Source organism: Berghia stephanieae, chromosome 1 (genome assembly GCF_034508935.2).
Source record: "Berghia stephanieae isolate SIO BIC M18660-M18661 chromosome 1, UCSD_Bste_1.3, whole genome shotgun sequence".
NCBI lineage: Eukaryota > Metazoa > Mollusca > Gastropoda > Nudibranchia > Aeolidiidae > Berghia > Berghia stephanieae.
Genome location: NC_088360.1, coordinates 120751637 through 120766636, shown reverse-complemented (window position 1 = coordinate 120766636; position 15000 = coordinate 120751637). Strand labels below are relative to the sequence as shown.

The 15000-nt window shown below is 34.7% G+C and overlaps 1 protein-coding gene across 5 annotated transcripts in view; it reads left to right on the top strand.

The window, feature by feature from the left end:
• The window catches only part of LOC144962936 (3',5'-cyclic-AMP phosphodiesterase 4C-like), a 658366-nt gene that overhangs the window by 353337 nt on the left and 290029 nt on the right, over positions 1-15000 (top strand). For all 5 annotated transcript variants that reach the window (XM_078896352.1, XM_078896353.1, XM_078896350.1 and 2 more), the window contains one exon: positions 11053-11241. In XM_078896352.1, the coding sequence (XP_078752478.1) occupies positions 11053-11241 (189 nt within the window). The remainder of the gene's footprint in view (positions 1-11052; positions 11242-15000) is intronic.

Here is a 15000-nt window from a genome sequence, read left to right as displayed (position 1 = left end):
TATTATTATTATTATCATTATTATGATTATTAGTGGTGGAAGTGGTATCATCATCATTATCTTATTATACCTCATTGATGGCTTAACCAGGCGTATTTTTTTTTTAAATTAGAGTTAGTCAATTATCAGATTACAATATCAATAAAGATAATAATGCTCTCTATATTCGTAGCACAATATCGCTAAAAACATTACATTCACTCACGAAAGAAAAGTCACGTTCCACAAGATGGGAAAATGGCTACGTGCTCCCGCTACCTAAACCCGTTCTTGGGTTAGTATTATTGTCCTCAAAAAATATGCCAAGGAACTGTATTCTTACAGCATGATGCTGTGGTACTATCGTCATATTATGAAGCACAGAAAAACAAATATTATTTGCGTGGTTTAAAAAAAAACCTTTAAAAAGCGATTTATGGAATTATTTTAAATTATTTATTATCTTTATTTATCAACCTAGATGTAGTATATAAATGGTATGATATAAATGGTATATTACATATATATATATATATATATATATATATATATATATATATATATAATATATATATATATATATATTTATATATATATATATAATATATAAATATATATATATAATATATAATATATATATATATATATATATATATATATATATATATATATATATATATAGTAATGTAACTGCGTGGCATGATTTTACACTTATTGTCACCCATTTAATCATTATCCACTCTCAATCTCTACTTCGTAATCTGACAAGATACAATATCGAATTGCCTCATATGACACAGTGGAGGTATGCACCTCGTGTATTTATTAACCTATTGATATTCGCGGATCATTTTTGTTATTCATTCCGTTGATGACTCACAATAATTAATTATCTACTATGAGCATCTTTTTTTTTTTTACTCTGACTGAACCTGTAGGTAAACTTATGTTTAGATAAAACTGACAAAATATATACAAATAATATTTGATTTTTTTGCCATATTTACATATTGCTGGAACTAAAATCACGCAATCACAAAACAAAGAACGAACAATGGGTGGATATCTTATAGTAGTCGACATGGAAAAATCTCTAATGCTTTTTAAAATAGGTAAAAAGCCCGTGAAATAATAATTTAACGAATTGAAGTTGTTGTTTATTTAAACAGTATTTATGTTTTATTTTACGTTTATTATGGTCATATCTACAAATAATAATTTTTTTTCTATAACATTATTTCGTGCTATTTATTTTCGTTCTTTCTATTATTTTTTTGTTTTGTTTTGTTTTGTTTTGTTTTTTTGTGGTCATATCTACAAATAATAATTTTTTTCTATAACATTATTTAGTGCTATTTATTTTCTTTCTTTCAATTTTTTTATTTTTTTTTTGTTTTGTTTTGTTTTATTTTTTGTGTTATTTCATTTAGGGGGGAGGGTTGTTTTAATGTTGTTGTTTTTTTTGTTTTTATTTTTGGTTGTTTTTGTTGGGGTTTTTTGTTGTTTTTTAGTGGGTTTTTTATTTTTTTTTGGGGGGGGGGGGGATTTCTGTTTACTACTCAAACTTCACGTTAGCTACCAAGAATAACTTTTATTATTGATACGTTGCCAAAAGCATTCGCAACATTCTTCTTGTTTTACAAAATATACATATCTATATATGCCAACTAGTGAAGAAAAGACTCCAGAGGTGAAGAACGACTCACTTTGTTAGTTTTGTGGATTCAACACAAAGAGCAAAGAGAAAGGATAAGAAGAAAAGAACATTTATAATATTGGTAACAATTTCGACGTCTCTTTGCTCTCCGGTTTTTATGTATAGATTCTGTGTGTATCTGGCCAATAATATACAATTATAGACATTTATCATTAGTGCAAGGACAGACTCTATCCAAATAATTAGATACATCGCCATTGTCAAATCCATCATCATCATCATCATCATCATCATCATCATCATCATCATCATCATCATCATCATCATCATCATCATCTTCATCATTGTCAAATCCATCACCATCGTAATCATTGCCATTGTCTGAACATTAGAAAATCGTACCAAATGAGTGAGAAAGAGATAAAGCTTTGACGACAAAATAGTGGATTATATATAAGGCATGAAGTGAAATTAGGACACTGTAGATTGAAGCAATCTTAAAATTCTTTCCTCATCCCGCAATGGTTCACCGGGTCAATTGTAAACTGGAATAACATCCCCCCTATCCACTTTCTATCTCTCTCTCTCTCTCTCTCTCTCTCTCTCTCTCTCTCTCTCTCTCTCTCTCTCTCTCTCTCAATATATATATATATATATATATATATATATAAATATATATATATATATATATATATATATATATATAATATATAATATATATATATTCGTGGGCTTGCATTGCTGTGTCTTTGTTTTTGTGTCTGAGACACGGAGAGAGAGAGAGAGAGAGAGAGAGAGAGAGAGAGAGAGAGAGGGTGAAAAAAAATGAAAAAAAGAGAAGAAAATAGAGACAGAGAAAGAGAAATAACGACGCAGAGAGAAAGTGAGTGAGAGAGAGAGAGAGAGAGAGAGAGAGAGAGAGAGAGAGAGAGGGTGAAAAAATGAAAAAAAAGAGAAGAAAATAGAGACAGAGAAAGAGAAATAGCGACGCAGAGAGAAAGTGAGTGAGAGAGAGAGAGAGAGAGAGAGAGAGAGGGAGAGAGAGAGAGAGAGAGAGAGAGAGGGTGAAAAAAATGAAAAAAGAGAAAAAAATAGAGACAGAGAAAGAGAAATAACGACGCAGAGAGAAAGTGAGAGAGAGAGAGAGAGAGAGAGAGAGAGAGAGAGAGAGGGGGGGAAGAGAGGGAGAGAGAGAGAGAGAGGGTGAAAAAAATGAAAAAAGAGAAGAAAATAGAGACAGAGAAAGAGAAATAACGACGCAGAGAGAAAGTGAGTGAGAGAGAGAGAGAGAGAGAGAGAGATAGAGAGAGAGAGAGAGAGAGAGAGAGAGAGAGATGGTTAGATAGAAAATGAACGTGATTTCAGCCCCCCTGCCTACCCATCCATCTTCATCCCCCATCCCACCATCCCCTGCCCCATTTCATCTGTTACTGCTATTCGGTTATTCTTTGTTCTGGCTGTACAATTATTTTGCAAGAAAGCACTAAAGAGAACCAAATGATGCCATAAATACGGAATGTTATATTCCTTCCTCTACCACAAGTGTTGTGGTATTGATTTATAATATTCTATCTTGTGATTTAATCTGGCCCGCGGTTGCTTTCAATCAATACAACGGCATGATTAATCATAACTCTTACTATGTAATCTTATTGTCAAGACAATTATCTCGGAGGGAAATCTCGAAATGGAAGGGAGATGTTTTCGGCGAAATCTTTGGTTATTCTTACTTTCGAACTGTCTTTTATGGAATTTTTTTCCCCACTTATGTCGATAATGTTATTTTTTTTTTATTCGCTTGTTTGGAGAATAAGAAATAGAATGGATGATAATGCATAGATAATAATGTGTAAAGAATTATAGACACATAGTAATAACTCCGCTACACATTGTGTTAAAATGTGAGCAACTCTTTTTTTTTTGAAGTTTATAAAATATGTCTCCAGATTAATTTTCTATGATATTGGCACATTGTGATAATATGATATATCTGGCATGACTATCAAAATAAGAGAAAATAGAAAAAATAAGGCTTTTTTTCAAAACTTAACTCACAATAAACAGCCGCTATTAATGTTTTATTCTTAAACTATGTACAATTCTCTTGTCATGATTTGGCGATTTTAGCGGAGGTTCGAACCCTGCCAAAATAATATTTCTCTGGATTTTTTTAAAATCTCCAAATTCATGTATCCTAATATTAATTATTGTGTCAACATCTATGAAGGCCGGGTAGCCGAATCAATACCTTCAGAACAATTTATGACCTTTGGAGTCATCTTAGTCGATTTTTAGTTACGACATGATCAAAGATGTGCCCGTGAAAACGTTCTAATCCGATGTAGGTACAAAGACACTCAATATAATAGAATAACGGATGTCAGTGTTTGTACTCTTTCGTTTTTGTCATGATCACTTCTCTTTACGACGTATTATTTAATTGTTTCATTGTTTTTTTTTAAATCAAAGATATTATATTGAGGGATAAAAGATGAGCATAGATCATTAGACACTGTAATCTGGGTTTTCACAATAGTTTCACATTGTCTTTCTGTTAATTAACACAATTTATATATATTTAGACACAATACGCTTCAACAGTCGTAACGTCACTTCCCTCTTAATGATGCATGGTAACTTAGTAACTGGCTCTAAACTATCGGAACAATGGCGGACACCCCTATGAAATATTTCTCCCACGAGCAGCATAAAAGCGTATCCAGAGGGGAAAAAACATTATAAATCTGATCATGTTTTGACTTTTAGACATTCTGATCACAAGACATGTGAAAAGTTCTAGCCAGCATGAAGAATAGAAAGTACCGATTTTCTTTGTTTAGAACCACGATGGCCGCTGTTGCTGGGTGACGTGACATCAGACTAATGAATCAAATTTGTAATGTCTTGAAATAAACAATATCGATGAGAGGTCATGACTCACCCCGCGACAGAATGTGCAAATCTTGTCTAAGCGATGGCTTGAGTCACAAAGACATCCATCCAATTGATTTTCCCTAGCGTGCAATGTAAATAGACCGTTTACAGTAAATCGCATCTACTTCACATAATGAATGTTTGTTTACGTTGCACGGATCAATAGGATGAACCAGCTGGCTTTACAGGAATCGCTCTCGTCAAAAAGCGGTCATTTACTGATTAAACACTTGTTCGCTATTTTTTGGCCAGAATGGTTTGGTTCGTTATAGTTCGTTTTCACCAACTTTTCATTAAGTTTTAAACTGCCTCTCTCTCTCTCTCTCTCTCTCTCTCTCTCTCTCTCTCTCTCTCTATCTATCTATCTATCTATCTATCTATATCTATCTATCTCTCTTTCTCTCTCTCTCTCTCTCTCTCTCTCTCTCTCTCTCTCTCTTTCTTTCTTTCTTTCTTTCTCTCTCTCTTTCACTCTCTCTCTTTCTCTCTCTCCCTCTCTCTCTATCTCAATCTCTCTCTTACTCTCTCTCTCTCTCTTCACTCTCTCTCTCTTTCTCTCTCTCTCTCTCTCTCTTTCTCTCTCTCCCTCTCTCTCTCTCTCTCTCTCTCTCTCTTTCTTTCTTTCTTTCTTTCTTTCTTTATTTATTTATTTATTTATTTATTTATTTATTTATTTATTTCTCTTTTTCTCATATTAGATCATATCATTTCATTTCATATCATATCATAGGGACCAGGGCAATAGACTTTTTGGTACAATAGTAGTGGTTGGGCATTTATAATAAATAATATTATGTGGACAATGAAAATAGTTACTCAGTAAAGGAAAAATATGTGACCATCGTCCCAAAGCGGGATAATGTCGGAATGAATTAGGTGGTGGTACATGAATTTATAGCCACAAAATATGAAACTTAAGATTGTTCTTTATGTGCGGCTATGTGGTCTTGTGGTATGACACTCGCCTTCAGATTCAATGGTCCTGGGTTCATGTCCCACTCTGAGCGGCGAATAGTTGAGTTTCCTTGGAAAAAAGTCTTCACTCAAAGTTTGTCACCGCACTCAGGTGCAAAATGAGTCAACAGCTTTGTCTCTGTCGGAAAAATTGTGATATCGCCTAACAGGCGTCATGTCTCGTGCTATGTGTTGCTGTTGGCTAGGGACCCCTTGTTAACTCACTCAGTCCTGGACAGTTTTTCTACTTTTAAAAATTCGAAAAAATGTATTAAAAATGAGCATGTAGTTTTATTCAACTCTCATTAACATGCAAAAACTAAAAACATTAACTTTGATACTACGCCTATAATAATGTGTCTCATAAAAATGTAATAAATAAGCATGGGGTAAAAGTAACCCGGGTAAACTACGGATATAGTCGGTGTTAGGTTGAGTGAGTTAATTCAGCGCTTTGAGTACGTTTATAGATAGAACGAAATTGAGGTCACTCAACTCTTGGTTTATTGTTTTTAGCCAGCCATTTTTATGAGTTACTGTCAATAAATTGTACTAATCAGACTACAGTTTCACATAGTTTTGTGTATTGGTACGTTCTATCCTCCTGGCGGATGGTTTGAGTTTTTTAGCCTACCGCGTAGTATCAATTAGATATTGCTCTAAATAAATTCTCAAGAGCTCAAAAGCTCAATGATAATAACTATAATTTCTTTCGTTGCAAAGACCCAAAGTTCGTACATCTTACCATTTTAGTTGTATATATTCGTATTGATGCATTGCGTTTTGTTGAAATACTCACAACAACCGCCAGCCGGCTATAATGTACCAACACGCAAAACTGTGTGTAACCTTGAACGTTTTTAGTCTGAATAATATAAATTGGTTGTCTAATAACAATAGCAAAGAGCTGAGTGACGTCAATTTCGTTCCTTCTATATATCTCGTTTATTTTTAGTCTTCTGCACCAAGACGTTTCTGAATTCGATTTATTTTCTAGCCAAAAATCTCCGGTTTCAGCACATTAAACCTGCTCTCGAGTTAGTCTATATATCTTTCTATCTGTTTGTGCTTGCTTAATCGATCCAAACGTCAAGAATTTCGTGATGTTTACATTTCTCTGTGTCACGAAAATTTACTCTTCTGTGCGGTGGAATAGGAAATGACTTGGAATGAGAAGGCCGAGCTCATTCCGGGCACGTCGTTTGATAGATTGATAATAAACAATGTAGTACCCAGCTACGTCAACGAGGGGGTCGGTGCCAAATTGCAACGAATTATCTGCCACTCTTGTAAAAAAAAGTGTTGTTAAAAGAGAGGCAACATCATATTTTTTTTTAATGTAATGGCATGATAGTAGTTGAGAGTTCCGTGTTATGCAGAAATTTTCTTTTCCTCTAATCAAAAAAATAAAATTGCGCGGCTACGTGGTCTTGTAGTATGACACTCGCCTTCGGATCGGAAGGTCCGTGATTCCAGAGTCCCACTCCGAGCGGCGCATAGTTAAGTCATTGGAAAAGGTTCCTTACTCGTATTATTCTCTCGCCGTACTTAGAGTGTAAAACGAGTACCTGGTCGTTAACAGTGTTGTCTCGGTAAAAAAAAAAGTGTAATACCGCCTAACAGGCAACATGTCCGGTCCTACAGATGTTGAATGTTGCTGTTGGCTAGGGACCCGTTAAAAGCGCTTTGAGCACGTCTATGAATATTGCGCTATATAAGTTTAGGTTTAAAAGTTGGAACCAAAAATATCATTGTTTTGTATCAAATATTGATTTCACGGAGAGGTAATCAGCTTAAAAGCTCATATGAAGTCCGATCATCCTGTAATTCATTATTTGGCATATCATTTTCACAAAATATTATGAGGATTTCTCTAATAGTCATAATTCATATCTTTCTTTTCCTAACTTTCTTTCTGCAACAATGATTTTAATCTGGTTTTATGAAATACAAATTGAAAATAAAAATAATGTTATCTTATTTTATGTCAGGTTTTTAAATGTTTTGTTCTTGTTTGAGAGTTTTTTTCTACTTCAACTTTATAATGATTTTAGGGCCCATTCCGACGTACAATTATTTACAGGTCTGATAACCTAAATTGTTATTGTCTCTAGTGGTTGTAATGGAAATACTCTCAAACCTAAGCTAAATGTCGTCCATTGCAACACACACAATGTTAAATCAAGCCCTTAATTGTGTTCGATTATCAGACCTACAAGTAAGTTCACGTTGGCCATTCCTATTCTATAATGTGCGGTTATTAAATCATTCTAATTTTGAGGCCAATAACGAGACAATGTTATTTTGTAAAAGGGTGTGGTGTTCAATGAATTAATCCTATTGGACAGTTCCTTTTCTTTTCTGGGTCATAGTTTTCGAAATTCTCTGTGGATCGATTGTACTCGGGACTATCTTTTATTTGGAATAGTTCGGCTCTGTTGGTGTTATGTCTTTTAGGATCTACCTTCACTGCCTATCTTTGTTTAAACTATTTTTTTTTGTTTACTTTCGTGCTTTATTTGTTTTGTTTTGTTTTATTTTGTTTTGTTTTTGTTTTTTGTTTTTTGTTGTTGTTGTTTTTTTTTTTGTTTTTTGTTTTGTTTTTTTTTTTTTTGGGGGGGGGGGGGGTGGTTGGAATTTGCTTTTGTTTTTTTGGGGTGGGTTTTCTTTTCTTTCTTTTTTATTTATTTATTATTATTATTATTATTATTATTATTATTATTATTATTATTATTATTATTATTATTATTATTATTATTATTATTATTATTATTATTTGCTGTTTGTTTTCTTTTTTCTTTATTTTGTTTGGATTTTCATTATTTTTAAGTGTGTTTTTTAGGGAATATTTCTATACCGTTCATTATTTTCGAATTGCGAATTGATGAGAACCACTCTGGGTCACAATAAGAACAGTGCCTTTGAGCAAGGGTAAACTGTCTTGCTGAACGTCGTCTGATTCAGTCAAAAAAAACATTCATCATATAGATAGTATGCGCTTGGCTAACAAACTCGTAACATTGCCATCCGGAAGTATAACGAACCAACACACAAAACTATGTGTAACCTTGAACGTTTATGGTCTGGTTAACATAGTTTAGTGAGTATCACTCATAAACGCGGATGGCAAAATACAATAACAAAGGCTTGAGTGACGTCATCTTCGTTCTATCTATAGGTTACATTTTGATGATGTTCCCACCAAGCCAGCTTTACCCTGCTTGTCTTCTTCAGGAACCTCGACTGTCAGAGGCACCTGAGTTTTCCGAACAGTTTCCTCCTGCTTGAGAGATTCTTGCCTCTATCCATAGCTTAAAGATGAGAGTCTCGATAGCTCAGTTGGTAGAGCACTCGCTCCACACGCAAATTGCAGAAGACGATTATTTTATAGTTCTCAACGCTTTTACGTTAAATTCTCCTTTTTTTAATATTGAACTTTTATATAGCGCAATATCCGCAAAAAACGTGCGCAAAGCGCTATCCCAACGGTTCTTGACCAACATGAAAACACATAACATGGAGAACGAGACATGACGCGTAAATGGTAATATTACATTTTTTTTTCCGACAAAGACAACGCTGTTAACGACCAGGTACTCATTTTACATTTGAGTACGATGAGAGATTGTGAGTACAGACCCGTTTCCAAGGACTCACTATGCGCCGAGCGAGACTCGAACACAGGACCTTCTGATCCAAAAGCGAGTGTCGTATCACAAGACCACATAGTCCCATATGTATCATCTATACCCCAACATACTCTACTTTGTATCGTATACAAAATATGCAAGGAATATTAAAGGGCAATTTTTTAAGGAGAGTAAAAAGCACTGGTCTGTAATGGAATACCAATGAAGATGGGATGTTTTACAAGTGGCCATTCAAGGACGATGCTAAGAGCTTTAATTCTGCGTAGGCATATTTTTCTTTTTGTAAATGAGCACTTCAAAACAGATTTGCACTCACGCGAACTAAAGGTTCTTGACTGATAATTTCTAATGTGCTGTGAATTGTTGAGATGAGTGTAAATATTCCATTCAATCCGTGTTGCTTTGATGAAGGCAATTCGTTTGACGATTGGGAAAAGTAAAATCAAATTCCGTTCTTTTATTTTCCAATCTTTTTAAAAGATTTTTTAATATCTGATTTTGTTTCATTTCGTACATAATTCTTATTTCTGAAATTTGCAATTTTGATTAGAGTTTAAAAATTATTCATCAATTGTGTATGTGTGTGTGTATGTGTGTGTGTGTGTGTGTGTGTGTGACTGTGGGTGTGTGGGTGTGTGCTTGTTTATGTATGTGTGTATGTATGTTTGTAGGTGTGCGTTTGTTTTTTATGGGCGTATTTGTGTGTGGGTGTGTGTGTATGTGTGTGTGTTTGTGTGCGTGTGTATGTGTGTGCATGGATATCTTTTAATGGGAATGTTTCAATAGCAAGAGAATGAGAGGGAGAGAGAGAGAGAGAGAGAGAGAGAGAGAGAGAGAGAGAGAGAGAGAGAGAGAGAGAGAGAGAGAATACCAAGGCCAGCCTTCGTAACCCCCCTCCCCCACCACCACCACGAATTTAAAAAAACCCCGTAACATTCAAGGGATGCAACTTAGTTAAATGTAATCGCTGAAAAAGTATAAAATAGTTATCCCCCATACATGATCTTTTCAACTAACGATGTGTGAAAACCATCCTTCCATTCACAATGTTAGATAGGTTTGTTCACGGATTATTGTTGATTATTCTAACCTCACACGATTACCTTTTGTACATTTACGTTTGATAATGGTCTTTTAATTAAGAAAAAAATCGAATTTTGGCAGATGATTTATAACGTTTTTATTGGTGGATGGCTGGCTTAATGTCTGCGCTCTGTTCTCCTTTTATTTTATTTTTCAGCCAGGCCACAGATTTTGAAAGCTGACGCCGCCAATATTATATTTTTGTCGCGAGATTGTTTCGATGCCTTTGCTTGTATGTTGATTTGATTTGCTACTTACGTTAGAACTTTCTTTCACATACGGATGCGCTCCTGCTTACTACTCTAAATCGACTTTATTTGTCTTCGAAAATGCAGTGCTTCATTCGAACTTTTCTCACCATTGTTTATTCGTAAGCGAACAAATACTAATCTATTTAATAAGAATGATTTCTCCCTTTTATCGAACTGTTCTGTCGATACATTGTTTGGACCTCGAGGGAGTTTTGGGTTTTATTGGGTTTATTTTTTTTTTTTTTTTTTTTTTTGGGGGGGGGGATGTTTTTCTTTTTCTTTTTGTTTTTGTTTTTGTTTTTGTTGTTGGGGTTGTTGTTTATATTTTTGTTTCGTTTTGGCTTTGTTTGTTAGATTTTTGGGAGGGTTTTTTGTTTTGTTTATTTGTTTGTTTTTTGTTTTTGTTTTTTTGTGTTTTTTTTTGTTTGGTTTTTTTTTTGTTTTTTTGTTTGTTTGTTTTTTTTTCTGATTATTATTTTTTTTAAATTTTTTTACATTTCATATTATTTATTGTTTTTCTTTTCTTCCCTTCTTTGTTTTTCAGTTTTGATGTTGAAAATGGCCCAGGAGGTCATGGCAGGTCGCCCATGGATGGAGGAAGCCCCTCCTCGGGCTTGGTGCTCCAGAATCTTCCACAGAGACGGGAATCGTTCCTCTATAGGTCGGATAGCGATTACGAGCTGTCGCCCAAATCAATGTCTCGACATTCGTCTATGCAGAGTGACGCCACACAGTGAGTAGCAGTTATGACTATTCAGCGGAATAATATGTTATGCTTTTTCTTTTTTTTTTTCAATTGTGCAAAAATATGGCTCACTATTTCAAACAAGCATTTTGTCGGGGCGAGGCAGATTCCAAAAATGTGAATTTAAAGTTAAGATGATTTCAGTTTTCTACGGTTTTAACTCACTCAGCCCTGAGACCGACTATATCCGTAGTTTACTCGGGGTTACTTTTACCTTATGCCTATTTATTACATTTTTCTGAGACAAATTATAGGCGTAGTATCAAAGCTAATATTTTTAGTTTTTGTATGTTAATCATAGTTGAATAAAACTATCTATGTACATGCTCATTTTTAATACATTTTTTCCAATTTTGAAAAGTAGCAAAAATCTCTAGGATTGAGTGAGTTAAGAAATCGTATCCATTGTTTTTAATAAACTACTGTGGAATAGGGTGACTAATAGCCAGTTTGGGTGATTTTAGACCACTTTTTTAAAACATCTTTATAATATGATGTATCTTGACATTTAAAAAAAAACCTGTCTGATGTTATCTTTCTAAACTGTGCGTGGAAAAGGGTGAAATCTATCAAATGTTCATTTTACCATATTTGTTTACTAATTTTCAATCGGGGGGGGGGGGCGGGGGGGCACATTTGGGGGCTGGTCTTACTCACCCCAAATGACATTAGTCACCCCGTTCCACGGTAACTCAACTTAAAGTCAATTTTGAGATGATGATAAATTCAATCTCCAAAATCCAATACATATAGATATTAATACCAGTATGAGGTGGTGGGCCATGTCTTGAGTAAATATAAACGAAGAGTTTCCTATATAATTTACAATTTAATGAATTGGGTTGTTTTGGAGTTCCTGATAACAGTCGACCCAAGTCAAATTATTTCCCAAAAAATGTAAGTAAATTTTCTTTGGCTCATTTTTTTAATAGGTAAACATATCTCTTCATTTATCTTTATTCAGAATTGTTGGTGCGTTAATTTTTGTTATACTGTAACTGTTTTAAGTATTTGGTTGTCGTTTTTGTTGTTGTTTTGTTTTTTCGTTCAATTCTGAGAAGCGCATAAATCATTGATTAAAATTTAATCTTACGTCTGTATCAATAATCTACTGTCTTATTTATTTTATTCACATCCCAACTAACCATTTATACTCTCCGTGGGTTTCATATAATTAAATCTTTTTGTTTTGATTATGCCATGTTAAAATATGTGTTAGGGGGAAGTAATCCGTATAGCTATACTGCTATGACGTTATTTCCTGAGTTATCTTTCTTTTAGTTTCTTTCCTGATCAAAAACAAAATAATTAATTGTTTAATGTCATTGTTCAAAATGAACATTGGGAAATGTAAGATGTATTTGATGATAATACAATGCTTTCATTCTTCACTTGTTCTTGAATGTGGTTGAGTGTGTTTGTTGTGGTAAATATCAGAATATAGTGTATACCGTGAGCATGAACTGTGATGGATGAAAATGGTCTGCGTGTCATCGATGGAGAGATGGACCCCACTTGATATGCTTTGAGCCATGGCAACACAGTTGATCATCTACGATGCCTCCTCATCTACGGACGTTGGTCAAACATAATGGATAATGATGGAGATTGCCTACACATCCTTTCGTGTATTGGAATTCCCCTGGCCTGACAATTCATTCAAGATCCAAAGCCTTTGACTCAAAACAAATCCAAAGGTAAGTTGTTTAAACAAACAAATGCCTTCTTGTGATTGTATTTAAACGTTACATTAATTTTTTTTTCAATTTCGTTTTTAAACTTTGTCATCCTTACATTTTTGACGTTTTTAATATCCACAAGAAAAGTTTCTGCATTTCAAAACTTACACATCCTATACGACAATGAACAGGTCTTTACTTTGAACATGTACGGAAATATGTAACCATGAAATACAATCACAGGACGCATATTAGCATTATTGTCGTATTGAAACACATATCCACAGCAACATTTTTGTTATACTAAGTGCAAACCGCGTTCCGTCTACTTGATCGCAATGTCACAGTATACAATTTTGTTATTGATACTTCAAATCAAGTGGTAGCAGCGGGATTGTTAATTTAACGTTCCATTGTTGTACAATCGTAAGATTATAACACGATCGTCTTTAGGTAACAATGACACAATAAACTATTCAAATAAGTATGCATTACTCTGTTGAATGTATTATTGCTCTAACTCCCCCTCTCTCCCTCTCTCTCTCCCTCTCTCTCTCTCTCTCTCTCTCTCTCTCTCTCTCTCTCTCTCTGTCTCTTTCTTTTCTCTCTCTCTCTCTTTTTCTCTTTACCTATCTTTTTCTCTCTTTCTCTATCTTTTTCTCTACCTTTTTTTGTCTTTCTGTTTCTTTCTCCCTCTTCTCTTTTCCCTTCTATTCTTCCCTTCTCTCTCTCACCTCTCCCAGTCCCTCTCTCGTTTTCTTTCTCGCCCTCACACTACGTATCTCCCCTTCACTTCACCCTTACTGTCCCCATCACTCTCTACTATTCCCCTCCCTCCTCCCCATTCTTTCTCATTCACCCCCCCCCCCCCCCCCCCCCCCCCGCCTATCTCTCCCCTCTACCCTTCCTCCTCACTTTAATCTTCTAATCACTCCGCCAACTCCGCTCTCTCTCTCTCTCTCTCTATCTCTCTCTCTCTCCATCTCTCCCCCTCTCTCTCTCTCTCTCTATCTATCTATCTCTCTCTCCTTCTCTCTCCCACAGTTAGTTAGGAGGATAACGACGACATAAAACAAAATGCATATGTCAATTGACGACACCCTTTACGAGGATTCAACCAGATAATCTCGAGGGGGTCAAGTGGTTTTCGAGTACGTGTCTAAAACAAAGTTATACCAACAAAACGCTTCGTATATGAAGTTAAGACGGGTGCAATTCCTTGACGTGTATTGACCAGTTAACTGCCGTACTCTGGAACAACGCTTATTTAAAATTTTGGCCAAAAATAATTGTCCTTCAAATATTGATCGTAATGATCCTCACCTTGGCAAAAACTCTCAAACTTGGGACCTACCGAGGTTTGAGAGTTTTTTTTTTTTGTTTTTTTTTTCCAAGATGAGGGTCATTAAAATTAATCGATCGATATTTGAAGGATTAGTTTTCTGGCCAAAATTTTAAATACGTGTTTTTTCCAGAGTCTGGTTAAGAAGGGTGCATTCCCTAATGTGTATTAATTGAATAGCTAGAATCCCTTCGCAATACGGGTCTCACCCTGAAGACGTAATGCCCACTTACGCCTTATCAACATTGTATTATTGTAGACGGGACAAGCAAGTTGACAGATAGGTAGGTGCCTTAATGACGTGTAATTATTCATGTGTAAAACCCGTCAGCCGCTCGAGTTGACAATGGCTTCCGAAGACAGTTGGAATAATGAACTTATCACACGTCACTAGGCGTTAAATAATATATGGACGTATACTGTGTTTGATTTGCACGACAGGGTTATATTTAGACGTCGATTTAGAACTCATTTTTCTCTGTAAAAGATAAAACTAAACTTAAAATTAAAGTATCGTATTTTTAAATTATATCCAATCCAGTCCTATAAATTCTACGAAGCTTAAAATTCAACTATGGTATTTTTAACTCAATCCAGTTCTATAAAAAATTCTACTAAACTTAAAATTCATGTAAGTATCGTATTTGTAACTAGATATATCCAATCTATTCCTATCAATTCTACTATACTTAAAATTCAAGTATCGTATTTTTAACTATCTATATC